Here is a 14,852-nt window from a genome sequence, read left to right as displayed (position 1 = left end):
GTTGTCCGGAGTTTTTTGTATTGGTGCTCTTACACCTTGGACACTTTCGAGCCAGGAGGGGATTTGGTTTGTTTTCACATGGTGCGAAACTTGATTTCTGAAACATGTAATTTCGTCCTTAGGCCTAGCAAGTTTCAAGAGCAACATTTTTTTTTATGGTTAAAACGATATCTGGTAGGATAAAATTGCAAATTGTAGACTTAGACAGATTTTGAAAATTTGATTTAATTGAACAAGCTTGAACATTTTCAAAATTAATTTTTAGATTTAGACGTTTTGGAAAATCTTGAAATTTTTTTGGTGAAAAGAATTTTTTATAGTGAAATTGAATTTAGGGTTTGAATTTCGATTGCCAAGAAAAAGGGATTCATTTTGTTAAAATTTTGAAATTGTATTGCAAAATTGAAATTAGATTAAATTGCAAAATCTCATTAATTTGGTTCAAATTTTGCCTAGAGGATTTTAAAAATGTTAAAAGAAATTGGTAATTTGGAATTGAAAATTGATTTTGGGCTTGCTAGATTCGATTTTAATGATATTTTAATTGCAAAAATGTTGTTAAATGAGAATTTTGACATCTCTTAGACTTACCTCGTTTCTATTTTGCAATTCTGGGTCAAACTGACAATTAGAAGGGTCAATTTCTCTATGGGGCTTAGTTATTTTCATGTTTTATTTAAAACTGGGCCATTTTGGGGGGTTTAATTTAAGTTTTTGTTTCCCTCCAGGCAGGTCAGCCCACTTTGGAGGTGAACAGGAGTATATAAGAAGGGCCTTCCCCCCTCTTATTTTCTCATTCCATTTCCACTCCTCTTGCTTGGTGTTGAGTAATTTCTTCTAGCTGGGCGAATTTCTCCTTTGGCAATGATTTTGGCTTGAGAATTTCCATTTTTGGGCAACAAATTTCTTTCTAGAGGTTGGGCAATTTCTGCCCTAAGGCAAATTTGGGGGTGAAGATCTAATTTTAGGCAAGATTGGACGATTTTGGAGGTTTGATTTTCCTCCCTGGCAGCGAAATTTTTTCCTTCAGCTGAGACGATTTTATTTGGTGGAGAGACAAGATGCTTTGAGGTCTGATTTTTGCAAGTGTGGGCGAATTTAGATGGGCAAAATTCTGATTTGGAGCAGACTTTTCTATCCTAGGGCAGTGATTTTCCTTCTAGTTGGACGATTTTGGCAAGGAGGTCGAAATTTGGTGAAAGGAGCAGATTTTTGAAAGTAATCCATTTGCTAGGGCATCACATTTTGGAGGGGGACTGAAATTTCTGAGATCATATCTGAATTTGAAGAGGCCCGATTGTTGGTAGAAGGCAGATTTAAGGTAAGATTCTCATTCATCTTTAAAGATGAAGATTAGTTTTAAAGACGGATTTTATTCCTTGTTCTTGCTTGGTTCGTTCGTTTCCCTTATCTTCTTCTTGCACTTTTCATCCACTGCTTCATCATTTCCATTGATAGATTGAAGTTGGGAGATGTAAATGTAGATTTCATGATAGAACATTTGGAGAGGCAGAAATAAGCTAGACCACCCTAGGATTGAAGTTGGGAGATATAAGTGTCGTCCATCCTAAGGTAACGAAGAGACAGAAATAAGTGGTAGTCCCACCCCTAGGTTGGAAAGGCAATTATAACTATAGACATAGGATTTGGAGAGGCAGAAATAAGCTAGATTCCATCAATAGAAAGAAGTAGAGAGATTAAGTGTAATCCATATCATTTAGAACGAAAAGGCAGAAATAAGTGTTTAAGATGGTGGATGTTAGTACAAGCAAGAACCCAAAGGGAACGAATACCAAAAAAGATAAGGAAGACATGATGCCTAAGACCACCTTCTTCTCAAAAATGAGGTGAATAAGTGACCAATATCGGCACGGTGAACATGGTACAGTTGAAGGATAGATTGAGGGAAGGACAATCCCCCATGGTGAAGAAGATCTACAAGAGCGGAATTGTACAAGCGGTGGCTTTTCCTCCTACCTTGCCTTGTCTGGAATTGGTAATGGAGTATGCATCTCGGTTTGATACTGTGACCAAGTCCATTGTTTTTTATGAAGGGAAGAGAGTGTTGGCTAACATCAGTAGACAAGCGGTCGAAGAAGTATTCAATATTCGCCAGCATGAAGGCATGATAATGGTAATGATGGATCAAACAACCAAGTTCTTTCAGGAGAATCAGGATGCCAAAGGCACAAAGGGAGTTACCAAGTCCTCAAAGCTCACCAAGTCAGATTTCAAATTAGAGTATGGTGATCTTATTGTGCTTCTCAGCCGAATCATGGGCATGGCTCGAGGTATGCAATTCGAGAACTAGATGTACTATTTTATTGATGAAATTGAAAATGGAAAGAGAAAGTTTGATTGGGCTAGAATTATAAGTGAAAATTTAGTGTTGCAACTAAGGACAATACAAATTCAAAAGCAATTCTACATGGGGTCCTACCTTTTCTATCTAATTGCGAGACTATATGAACATCGTGGACTTAAGGACTTAGGAGTGATAGGCAATGGGCCAGGGCAATGTTTGGTGCACGAGTGTTATCCACAGCTTTATTTGCACAACACCAAAGATTATAAGATGTTTATGATGCCTTTGCTATGAAGATAGTAAGAATATTACAAAGGACACCTACTAGGAGGCTCTCATCAGAAGTGGAAACAAAAGTTAAGAAGTATGAGAGTTAGTTCATCCAATTTCAACAATTCACATATATCAAAGTAGCAGGAAGTACAATTTGTCCCAAGAGACTTCCAAGGTACCCAACCGACAAAATAGTTTTCATGGAGTTAGCCAGGCAACTTGAGCATCATGACAAGATGATGAAACTTAAAGGTGAGACAGGGATTACCTTCTCATTTGGAATAGTCAATGATACTTGCCCCAATCCTGTCGCCTTTGCAACTACGGAGGAGTTAGAACAGTATCATCTAGGATGGTATAGAGCAAGACAAGGATTCGGTCCTAATGGTCTTATCAAGGCACCTCACAAAAACACATTCAAACATATTCCTACTATAGAAGATTTTTGGGCCAATGCACAGGATGAATTTCATGTGAGGAAGCTAGCTTTCTCAAGATTGTCAGTGGGCATGATGAGGGCAATCAAATGGAGAGGCCTTGATACTCCCAATCAGCTGGAAGATGATGAAAATGTGCTAAGAGAAGGTTATGATACAGTGGATGGAACAAAATTGGCACCAGTAGATTAGGATTATCATTAGGACCTTCCTTAGAGGCAGTTACAAGGACAGTTGATCTACACACTTAGTCATGGTACAATGAGAAGTTAAGACAATTACAAAGTCGGAAGGTGCACCTTACTTATGAGATGATGAAACCAAAGAAAGAAGGTCCAGTGAAGTTAGTCCGACCGAAAGGTGGGGGCAGTAGCCAGCAACAACGAGCAGTTAAGAGCAAGAAGAGAAACTTGGAGATTGAGAAAAGTAAAGAACATCAGGAGCCTCCAGCAAAGAGACAGAATGCAGCAGCGTCAAGGGAGAGCATAATTGAGGCTAGGAGCCAAGAGGTTAATACAAGTGGACAAGGGGTCGTGGTAGAGGTGAGCTCTGATTTTGGAATCAAGTGGTTACAGTGACAATACCAAATACTCTCCTCTCTCAGAGAACTAGCATGGAGATGATATGACAATCACTAGTGAAGAAGAGGATAGGCCAATTGAAATTGAGGAAGTAAGCCAGGCGCCTGAGGTTGTTGGTAATGCTTTGCTAGTCGAATCAAATCTAGATTTGGGGAGATGCACTGCACCACTAAGGTTAAGGCAAATCCTTATGCCAAGAGGCGAGGTGGTGACTACCCGAACAATTGAAGATATTCAAGGGTTAATGGAAAAAGAAGATAGTGAGAAACAGAAACAAATTGCAAAAATGGTGGCAAAGGTAATCAAGACCGATGATGAGGGTCATTGAAAAGTTCAAATTGCTATACCAAAGGTTAGCAAGGCACTGGATGAGATTGTAGCCCAGGAGTATGAGATAGTAGAGCATAACTTCACGGATGACATGGAGTGTGAGGAGATCCAATAAGGCATGGTTTCAATTAGAGATAGGTTGAGGAAGGCAAACGAGAGGATTGTAAAGTTTGAGGCCGAAAACAAGTATTGGAGAGATAGTCAGCCTATCCAACAATTGCATCAAACAGCCCTTTTGTAAGATAGCGGGAGCAACATATAAGAGATATCGGCTCAGCTACACGAAATCAAAGATTGGATTAGTGATATAATTCAAGATGGACGAAATTTCTTGTCTTCTTTTATCTCAACATTCAAGTCATTAGTGGCTATTAGAGACAAATTCAAAACATTTTAAGGGGAGTGGAAGGATTTCCTTCCAGTCAAAGACTTAGCCATTCCCAGGCTACGGGCATTTATTGGGCTACTAGAGAGATATTTGGAGAAAACCAAGTTGGTGGATGAAGGAGGAATGAGTACGGTGGGGTCATGGTATGTTGCCTTGACCATCAAATTGAGGATACTTGAAGAGATACGGAATGAAATTGCACAGCACAGCCCAGGCGTTGACACTTCCATTTCAACCATGATAAGTGATGTTGGGGTTGCACTTGATTTTTAAGATATCAAAGAGGAGAACGTCAATGAAACATAGTTTGGATCGAGATTGGATGAGTTGGGGAAGGTTGCCATCAGGAAGAAGCATTTGGGCACCCTTGCCTCCCTCAATGCCTTTATCGGATATGTGAAAGAATATGAGAAGGATCATGAGAAGATACTGCAAGCAGAAAGCAACATGATGAATTTAGCTGAGCTCAAGATGAAGCACAAGCCTTGCCCTCCCATGAAGGAAGTCAACAATAGGCTAGCCAAGTTCATTGCCTTGGCTAAGAAGATGAAAGAAAAGGGTAGAATTATATTAGAGGATCATTTAATGTAAGCCCAAGTGGCAAATTCTCCTTCTTTGGTAGGATAGGTGTCTGATTCTAATTGGCTACCATTTTGGTGCCTTCTTATTGGTTGCCAATTTTTTTTTTCATTGGTCCATTGATGAGGTGGCGTCTTCTCATTGGCCAATGGGATGACAACCCTAGTTAGGGTTTCTAGGATTTGATCTGAATCGTTGATTTTGCCTCTTAATCTCTACCATTGGTTGTAATTTTGGCCCCTATATAAGGCCATTTGCCCTCATTTGTAAAGGGTTGAAGAAAATTGTTGCTTAGATAATACCAAAATTGCTTCTCTTATCATTGTTGTGTCTTGCATGGGGATTAAGAACACGTGTTATTGCATGGTTTCTACTTCCAATAGTTAAACTTAAATTCCATTGAAGTTGTTAAATTAGATTTTATTTCAAGAAAGTTGTTAAGCAAGAGTAAGAATAGATGGATAGTTGCATGGTGATATTAGTGGATGTTTGATAGGGATCCATAAACTAGGACACTAGCATCCTAGCGGCTTGTCAGGAAGCCTTGCGTGGTAATCTAGTCTTTTTCCCTTTGAATCATTGCATCTATGGAGGTAGCGCCGCTAGCAAGCTTTCATCAGATTTGATCCCTATCCATCTACTAATCTTTCCATTTATAGGAGTAGAAGTAAAGCAGCAAGTAGTTTAGTAGTTGGAGTCTTCAAGAGCAAAGTTGGAAGTGAGATAAATTGGAAAAGTAAATTGAGAAAGTCAAGTCATTATACGTTGCAAAGCTAGATTTCATCACCATCACAGCAAAAGTTCGACATCTTTGAAGGAACAACGTAAGCCCACCTACGTGATTAACCAGCAAATCAGATTAATATAACTGAGTTAGTATCCCCAAGTGTAAGGAACCTTGGAGTTTTCTCATGTTCTTCATGAGAATTTACTTTTCAAGAGAGGGTTGAATGTTTGGTATTCTATATCAAATATTCGATTGCTATATGTTATGTAGTGGTACAAAACTGACATCAACAGTATACAAGGTGGTCGTAGATGGTGAATCTACCAATAGTCTTGTAAGTACAAAATTGATTAACAAATTGAGGCTTACTTGCATTCCAAAGTCTAACACTTGAAAGATTTCTTGGTTGAAGATAAATCAGTGTACTTGTATTTTGCAACTAAATCTTGTTTTAATGCTTGCAGAATTGGTCTGTGTGGATGAAGTGCTATTTGATGTGGTGCCAATGGATGCATATCATTTGCTATTGGGAAGACCCTAGAAATTTGATCAGCAAGAAATCCATCATGGATAAGAGAACACGTATGAGGTACAACTGGAAAGAAGAAGACACTCAAAATTGTGGAATGCCGAAGCATCTGAAGTAAAAGCTTTGTCTCTTCTTTTAGAACATAGACTTGCCTCTGAAGAGAATCAAAATTGGTTAAGCTGAGAGGTGAGCAAGAGGCATGTTTGGAAGCCAAAAGTGCAGATGATTTGAAGAATGCAGTCCAATGGACAATTGATTAAAAATGGTGGAGCTACATCAAGACTCAACTGGCATGGTTCAAAGTGCACCTCATTTATAGATGTTGAAGGTTTAGTTGACCACGATCTTCATTCAGAGGAAACATTAGAAGATCCAACAACTGATTTTAATTAGATTGAAGCAGATGATGGATCATGAAAGTATGAGCACAACCATAGAAAATTCTCCAAGAATATTATCAAGAGTTTGGTAAAAAGTGATAGCCCCAATCAATCTGAGAGCAATAATGCAAGGCATGGTTACAACAAGATAAAGAGTTCCAGTTGTGTTGGTGATAATTGTCGATGTTTTTGAACCACAATAATTTAAATGCAATATACAGAAAACTAGAAATGCATATGAACAGATGACATGATTATTTATCCTGGAAAAACCCTGCTACTCAAGGAAAAAAACTCAGCCACACCCAGAAAAAGATTCTCTTTACTGAATACTCAACAACTCCAAAGCTCTCAAGCTTAAACAGAGAATAAAACAGTGATTGTTAACACTTAATGATTGATCAAAAGATGCCTTCTTCACACTTCAAATACACCTGCCATGTTCACAGTTTGAAAATATATATATATATAAAATCCAACAACAGAAACGAGACTCAAGAAAGTCAAACCATACACTCGCATATAATATCAATCACATGGAATGGAATTACATCACAAAGCTGAAGGCTTCCCAAACAAACCGACCACCATTATGAACATACATGGCAAAGAACAATACAGACCGATGCCCTTGATTAGTGAAAGAACTGACGACAATAAAGAAACAACGGCAGCCAAGCATAAACGAAGATTCCACAAAATGAATCGCGCTAAATATACACTAATTGCCGATAAACTCTGCCTGCTATCCATGAATATTAACGACGCTGTGTCATCACATGAAGACACCAGATATGAATTCCACAAACATGAAGGAACAACAGGAAGAATTATATCTATTGCAGCTATAAAAACATGAACAACAATAGCAGCAATTATTTCTCAGCTCTGCATTAGAGATTTCATCTTGCTTTGCCTGTCTAACACAAAGGTGGAATCGGCACTGGACCCCTGACCATGAAAAAGCATGTGTTGGAAATTTTAGCAGTGACTCAGATTGTCCAAGGAATTCCAAGAGACTATTCTGAAGGCAAGACTACCATAAGGTCTGCACCCTGGTGATGGTAACGACAAAATTCAAGATGAAGTTTAACAACTCAGGATCTTCTAAACCAAGAGGTTTGTACTTCGTAGTTTGTTTGTAGGAAGAAGAATGTTAACCACTCTTTTATGTTGTGGGCTGTGGATCCCACTGTTTCATTAAGCTTTGATATTTTGAATTTTGTTTGTAACTGTCTCTGGTAGCTGCATAGTGTTTTTTCGGTGCTTTTCTTTTTTAGCTTCGTTTTTGGTTACAGTAGATGTGTGTTGCTCAGAGTTGGATTTTCATTTGGGGTTTTTGGGCTGAGTAGATTGGATTAATCTTGCTATTAGCGTACAAAAAGATAAGAAAAAGAAGGATCAGAAAAGGCTCTGTAGTCAGCCCTGTACAATGTGTGAGTTTTTGTATCCATTGGAATATTATCGATTATAGGGCAGAAAATCAACGATGTTTTTGCACTATTTAGTATGCTGTGTGATTTTCTGCTGTTTTGATTCATTATCAGACGGATTAGAGTATGTGCTTGCACCAACAGACATTGACAGCATCAGTTTCAATCAGACAACGAGTAATAATCCTTTGTTCTGTTCTGTTTGTTCTACTTTAAAGTTTGGGATCGGAGGATCCTGGTACATATGTTAAATCTGCAGAAACAGAGGTTTATCTGCATCATTTATGCTCCTTTATATACCATCAACCAACCTAGCTACCAATCCAATCACAGATACAAAATCAAGAAAAAACATAATATGAAAGCAATAGAAAAGAAAAGGAAAGGTCCGTTTACAGTCCATAATGTCAGCCATATGTTTTTGGGTCTACATATGGTGACAGCAATACGGGACTACCCCATTCTCCTTGCAGAAGGCACCTAACTGTGCTACAAATGAGTTGTGAACAGAGTAGCCAGAAACTCCTCTGCCCCTCCTTGGGCACACATACATTGGATTCCCTACCCATGTATGCCCAAAAATCTTTAATTTTTTAACTGTGCCAAAGACTGTGTTTTGATAAATAAAAAAATTAAATTGACGTAAATCTTCCTTCATTTTAAACAAACTTCAATCATGCAACTTTTTTTTAGTTGCTATAAACAAAGCTACACCAAATGAGGAAGACAAATAATATGATTTTCTATTTCAGGTAGCAGTTTTTAGGTAATCTTCTAAAGCAACTCACCATTTCTTGTGTATTGCAAATATTTCAATCAACTTAAAATTATGTATGTAGCAATTATATGCCTATATTGCTATTGAAGTAATGAAAATATCTTGTAACAACTTAGAAGATTGTGTTAAATATATTTGTTTTTTTTATGAATGCCATATCAAACCGTATCCATATTGGGGTTCTTCAAAAAAGACCGCAGCCATATCCAATACCATAACTGTATCTGTATGCATGCAACTTTGGGTGTGACCTCTCTTGCAAGAGCACAAGTTCACCAACACTATGCCAATAATAATAGGTCAACCTATCAGTTCCTCTATAAGAGAAAAATCTATAATATGTTAATACTCATCTTGATCCTCATTTTGTCATCCCTTCGCAGTTGCACATACATAAGATTTTCTATCAACTTCCTAGGCATAATCCTTAAACATCCTGGCTGATAAACAATTCTATAAAATGCTATACTTAATCCATAGAGATATTTTATAGCAGGGCCCTCAACATTCCTTCAGAATGTAACAATTCTCACTATAATAAATGGGGATGGCATATAGCACAGTATAAATTAGTCCTCCACCATACACAAACAAAATTTGGAAGGATGTACAGAGGGTAAGTTTCAGCACTGGTGGCAAGGATGATTTATAGCGGTTTATTTTCAACACAGCATTCTATTTACTTAGAAAACTTACTGATGCCTATTATGTTCTAAGACATCGCAGAAGTCCTTGCAAGCTGCACGCATATGAAGAAACATCGGAAGTCTTAATGCCTCAGCCAGCTCAAACTGCTTTTCAAAATACCTAATCAAAAAGAGAACCACCTTGTTTAGGAATTGAGGCAGCTTTATATTGATATCATTTTAAGTCTTAACCTGTGAAATTCATTTAAAATATATGTAAAATGCCTTTAAAAGATCCTTACTGTCTTTGAATATTAGCAGGGCAAAATTGAAGACGGTCATAGTCCAATCCACATTCCCCAATGGCTACCACCTGAAGTAGAATGAGTGCATACACTGTGAAGGAGGCATCTATTAAGTTTTAGAAGGTAAAAATATTAATAAAAATCATAATTCTCATGTGGGATTCACTCTTTCAAAATTGATTTTCCAAACCTCTTCACCTTTCAATACACAGGCGGTAAAGTTTAGAAATTCTTTGAAGTCTACAACTCCAACAAAGAAGATAAGAGAAATTTAAGAGGCACTTGAACATGGGAAAATTGATTTTCACATTTTACCATTCCCCCTTCACAAAAGGTCAACTATCTTAGAAATGTTAACAACTTTATATATCTAATTAAAAATAGTTTTTGTCTTATTTTTTAGGATTCTTTTCCTTTTTTGTTTTTGCTTCGCTTATTCTTCATATTTTTAGCTGCATGAGAAATGTGGCCATTTCTGCAGCCACTTCCTGTCATTGTAGGTAGTTTCCTGGTCAATTCAACCTGCAGACATAAGTGGTTCTACAGGTGAAAACACAAAGGAAAAAATGCATAACAGAAGACTTTTGTGTCCAGTGTTTCTTGAACCTGGAAACATGAGGGATGACCAGGAAACAAGAAACATGCAGAAACAAATAGCTCTACAGGTAAAAAAAGTAAAGAAGAAAATGAATAACAAAAGATGTTACGGCTGGTGTTTCTTGAACCTAGAAACAAGAAGTATAACAAGGAAACAGCAAGTTTGGGAGACTAATGCATTTCTTGGTGCAGAAAACTTCTACGTTTCCATTTCCAAAGAACTTACATTTTTGGCAACATCTTGTATTGTGGCTTCAGTTTGAATTTCAATTTTATTTCAAATCTAGCGTAATTGTGTGTTTGTTCTTTTTAGTTCTCCAAATGGAATATCAAAGCTTTTACAGTTGACTCTATATTCCTTAGTGGAAAACATATTTCTTATACCTTGGTAACCCTTTCAAAGTTTCAATTCAAATAACAAGATAAAAATTTATAATTATTCTTTTCACTGTACTCTACCATTCTGGCAGCATATTCTAGCCCAACCAATCAGACATAAGATCATTGGAGTCACCTGAACAAGGAAAATAAGATTTCCAAGTTTTTCAATTCCCTCCACAATGCATAATATAAATTATGACACACTTGCTAACTCTAGAACATTGCATCCCATGCATCATAGGCTGATCTGACAGCAGGCCTCAATGATAGATTGAAACAGTAAGAGTCGGGACACTGTCTTGGAAAGTTAATACAGATAATGGAAAACCGAACAAATTATATCCACGGAATTCCAAAACAGAATACTAACAGAATTTTCCAAAAGTAAAGTTAAAGAATTTTTAAATTTCCCAAGGAAAACCTTACTCATGACTTAGTAATAATCAACCACTCAAGTCATCACCAGTCATGGAACTGAATATTTATAACTTGCATTCAAATGTCTCCAAAGAAATACAGTGCAAATCAAAATGGTGCCAAAGATATACATCATTATTAAGCATAAATGCTTGATGTTGTTGTATGGGGGAGTTAGTCAGATTGTCAGAGAGATGATTGAGTGCTTATGTTTTGCATTCATGACAGTATTTAACATTGATGTCAACATATCAGTTCGATGGAATGTTTAGCCAAAGTTACAAAGGAAGATTCGTTCAGTGAGGTTCATGGTCAGCGAGTTATGTTATGCGCACTTGGAGAAGAATTCGGGAACGTGTTCTGATGTTGTGTCTATGTTCACAAAATAAGATTTCCAGTTAAGCATGAGTTACAGAAATTTTAATGGAGACTCCTCTCAGAGCAAGTTTCCAGTAAGCAGTTTTTGGTAATTGTGCTATATCTTTTCAGTAAGGCTGAGGAACATGGCATCAGATGTTCATTCTGTGATGAGTTGTGAAGTCTTTTCAACGTATTGTTCCCAAGAAGCCGACTGTTGTTAATATCTTTATGGGAAGTGTTATTTGTAATGAAACGTGTAATGTAATATCTTTAAGAGGTCCTATACTATTCATTGCAAATTGAGAAAGCCTCAAGGCCGACTCTGGTATAAAGAAAAGTTTGTTTCCTTGAGGTAAAGTGTCTATGTGATCCAGTGTGGATGGCTGTTTGCTTATGTAAGCTTGGACACGAATTATGTATGATGAGAGCAGATATTGATGTTGAGGATGTACCATGAGCTTTAAAGGAATGGTATTGGCAAAGGAGTTGTTTATTCAGTTCAAAAACCTGAATATGTTATCCTGAAGATTGTTTAGTGAAGAAGGTCGCAGGGCTATTTGAACAGTGAGTTCAGTTGTCCTCTTTTCAACTCCTAAAAGGGTTGGCACAACTCCTAACAGAGTTGGAGTCTCCTAACAGGGACTCATATGCACTGATTGTATTTCATTGGCTCCTAATAGAGTCCATCCTTTCTCAAGGAACTTTTATATTAGTAAATGATCTTGTGAGCATCATTCTCACCGGGGTTTTCCCTCTGATCAAGGGTTTCCCTAGTCAACAAATCTTGTATTATTGTGCATGATTATCTTTCTATAGTTGTTGCATCTTTTAAGTACATGTTTCAGATTTGATAATAAAAGTTGTTTTAAGCACATAACTGATTAACCCTCCCCCCCAAACTCTCAGTTATCTTGGTTATCTTGGTGGACTTTACTTTCTAACAATAACATAAATAAGTCAAACCTTTCCCCTTTGCACGCCTTCCTTGGCCAAAGTAACAAGCTCCATAAAGTGTTGCTCTGGATTTCCGCTTTCTTCAAATTCCTGCAGGATAAAAGCGCACCATCAACCATTATTTCAATTTCCTGAGAAAGTACCACAAAAAATATCTATGAACAACCAAACATATTTCTTAGGGATGTTCAGGAATGGAATTCCCTTTGACAGTATTTGAACAAACAAAACAAGAAAAAACAAGAGGAGAATCTATGACTACCTAAGCATTTTACGTACAGTAACCTCACATCACCCAACGCCAGTTTCATGGTATGTTTGTGGTGTCATGTTTGTCTGCACTTGTGATGGCAACAAACTAGTTACATCCTTTTTAAAATGAAACTCCTAAGGATTGGACCAAACCCATGAAGGACGTTCATGAATGGGATTCTCATTGATAGAATCTGAAATAAACAGAAAAGAGAATCTATGACATCATAAGCTTTCATGGTTCGGTTACTTCCCAGCATTCAGAACTTGTTGCATATTGTGTTAGGGATATTATATGCTATCTGCATTTATAAATAGACTACAAGTTTATAAAGTTCTTAGTAATTACCCTCCATTTGAATTTGGGATCGTCCGCGAATTGGGTCATCATGGATAAAGTCTCAGAAAAGAAAAAGGAAATTGAGATGAAGAAAACACATTTAAGGCAACCTGAGTTTTCTAGGTACAGTAACTTCAGATGGTCCACGACTGGTAGGAAATTATGTTGGGGGTGTTGTGCATCGTTGTTGTCTACACTTATAGCGATAATAAATTGGTTTCCTTCAATTAGGTATGAAATTCTTGTCAAAAAGCCCAAATTTGTTCATTTGTGAGACGGGAGATATTCACAAATGGAAACTCGTGAACATTTTATTAAAAAATAGAAGAGCTATAAACAGAATTAGAAATAAAAACTTGGCATCCACTTACATTGCACCTTGTAGGATGTACTCCCACTGTACAAAATAGTCGACCTATAAAAACAAACCATCAGTACAAAATAGTCAACCTATAAAGAACAATCTTAGCGCTTCTTATTGTGATATTGTTTCATATCTCATAACAGAGAAGCAAATTTGACGGACGAAAAAATTGATAAGTAAAAACTAAGATGCACTCTAACTAGTATGCCGTGGCCGGGACGAACTGTAATTCCTACGCACACACTTCTCTTGTAGTCAAAAGCTTCTTAAGCGTAAAATAGAATAAGGCTAAGAATACCATCAGTTTCAGCAATGGCAAGTGCCTCCTTAGATTCTTTCAGGGATCCACCAGTCACCTATTTTGCAGCCAACCAAACACCCTCTTAAAAAATTACACAAAAACATTCAAATTAATGCCGATGATCCAATACTTATGAAAAAACGTCAAATATCAATTTGTTATATTTACTATAATTCTGTCCACCCCAGCTTCCCATGCCCTCTTCAAAACCTCAGCAATATCCCCAATGTGGTATTTCTTTCCATTGTAGACTCCTTTGAACATGTCATCTGTGTCACCCAAAAAATACACGTCACGCTATTAGCTGAATAAATGGAACCCTTTAATTCCTTAGAAAAGTGAATCGAAGAAAATAATAGATACTTATGCCGATATAATTGCTCACCAGCAAGATTGGCAGCAATATCTGCACACAAAGGGCATAAGAGATATTCAAAACTTGAAATAATAGTAAATTTAGTAAAAAATAATAAAAAGAGCAAAACACCGAAATGCTGATTTCTGAATTGCGATTCTCAATAGCTCAAAAACAAACTTTTTGCTTTAAATTAAAAAATGCCGAATAAAAGTAGATGGCGAAGAATTAAAAAGCTGTTAGAGAGAGAGAAAAAAACTTGCCTATCATCTTCAGGTTATTCATCATTTTCTTGTCTGGGTACTCAAATTAGATATATTTAGAATATTAATCTCCAATGGGATAATTCTAATAGCACGGAGGATCTGATTAAGGTTTTTTTGGTAGGTTTGGGAAGAACTCGTGGATTTAAACTCGAGCTTCTGAAAGAAAAACTTGTGTTCGTCGAGGAGGTGTCAGATTTTAGACTCTAGGAGAAACGATCCAGTAGCCGTCGTCCATCTGTAGGAAATGATCCAGTAGCTACCCGTTGTGAACCTACACCGGTCAAATTTTGTTGCCAACTTTTACAGGAATGAGTGAAGAGCTTTTAGCTAACCTTTCGATTTCCTACACTTTTACTTAGTTCTATCAAGGTAACTTTTCAGTTTTCCCACATTCTTGGAAAGTGTCATTTTAAACATTTTTCTTGATGAAGAGTGCTCCCCTCTTAAACACATAACAGAAACAAATAAATAACTGCAATTTGTGAGAACAAAATATGTCGCAAATGCGAAATTACAAAATTTAGAATTGTGAATTGTAATCTACAAGACAAAGTTGTGAACTATCACCCAGAGTTGTCCTAGACAATAGTCGAG

General features: G+C 37.0%; 1 protein-coding gene across 1 annotated transcript in view; it reads right to left on the bottom strand.

The window, feature by feature from the left end:
* Positions 1–14,552, bottom strand: part of LOC149541231 (TatD related DNase) — a 59,628-nt gene extending 45,076 nt beyond the window's left edge. The window contains exons 1-8 of the mRNA XM_089802243.1: positions 14,256–14,552; positions 14,023–14,043; positions 13,806–13,906; positions 13,635–13,692; positions 13,344–13,387; positions 12,390–12,470; positions 9,669–9,739; positions 9,437–9,547 (exon numbers count right to left, since the gene is read on the bottom strand). Of these exons, the coding sequence (XP_089658369.1) occupies positions 9,437–9,547; positions 9,669–9,739; positions 12,390–12,470; positions 13,344–13,387; positions 13,635–13,692; positions 13,806–13,906; positions 14,023–14,043; positions 14,256–14,280 (512 nt within the window). The 5' untranslated portion in view covers positions 14,281–14,552. The remainder of the gene's footprint in view (positions 1–9,436; positions 9,548–9,668; positions 9,740–12,389; positions 12,471–13,343; positions 13,388–13,634; positions 13,693–13,805; positions 13,907–14,022; positions 14,044–14,255) is intronic.
* Positions 14,553–14,852: the final 300 nt, after the last annotated feature.

This window comes from Cupressus sempervirens, chromosome 9 (assembly GCF_028749045.1).
Source record: "Cupressus sempervirens isolate cs-2001-9-10 chromosome 9, ASM2874904v1, whole genome shotgun sequence".
In the NCBI taxonomy this organism is placed as follows: Eukaryota; Viridiplantae; Streptophyta; class Pinopsida; order Cupressales; family Cupressaceae; genus Cupressus; species Cupressus sempervirens.
The sequence above is the reverse complement of the archived record's forward strand: the minus strand, read 5'-3'. Positions and strand labels throughout refer to the sequence as shown.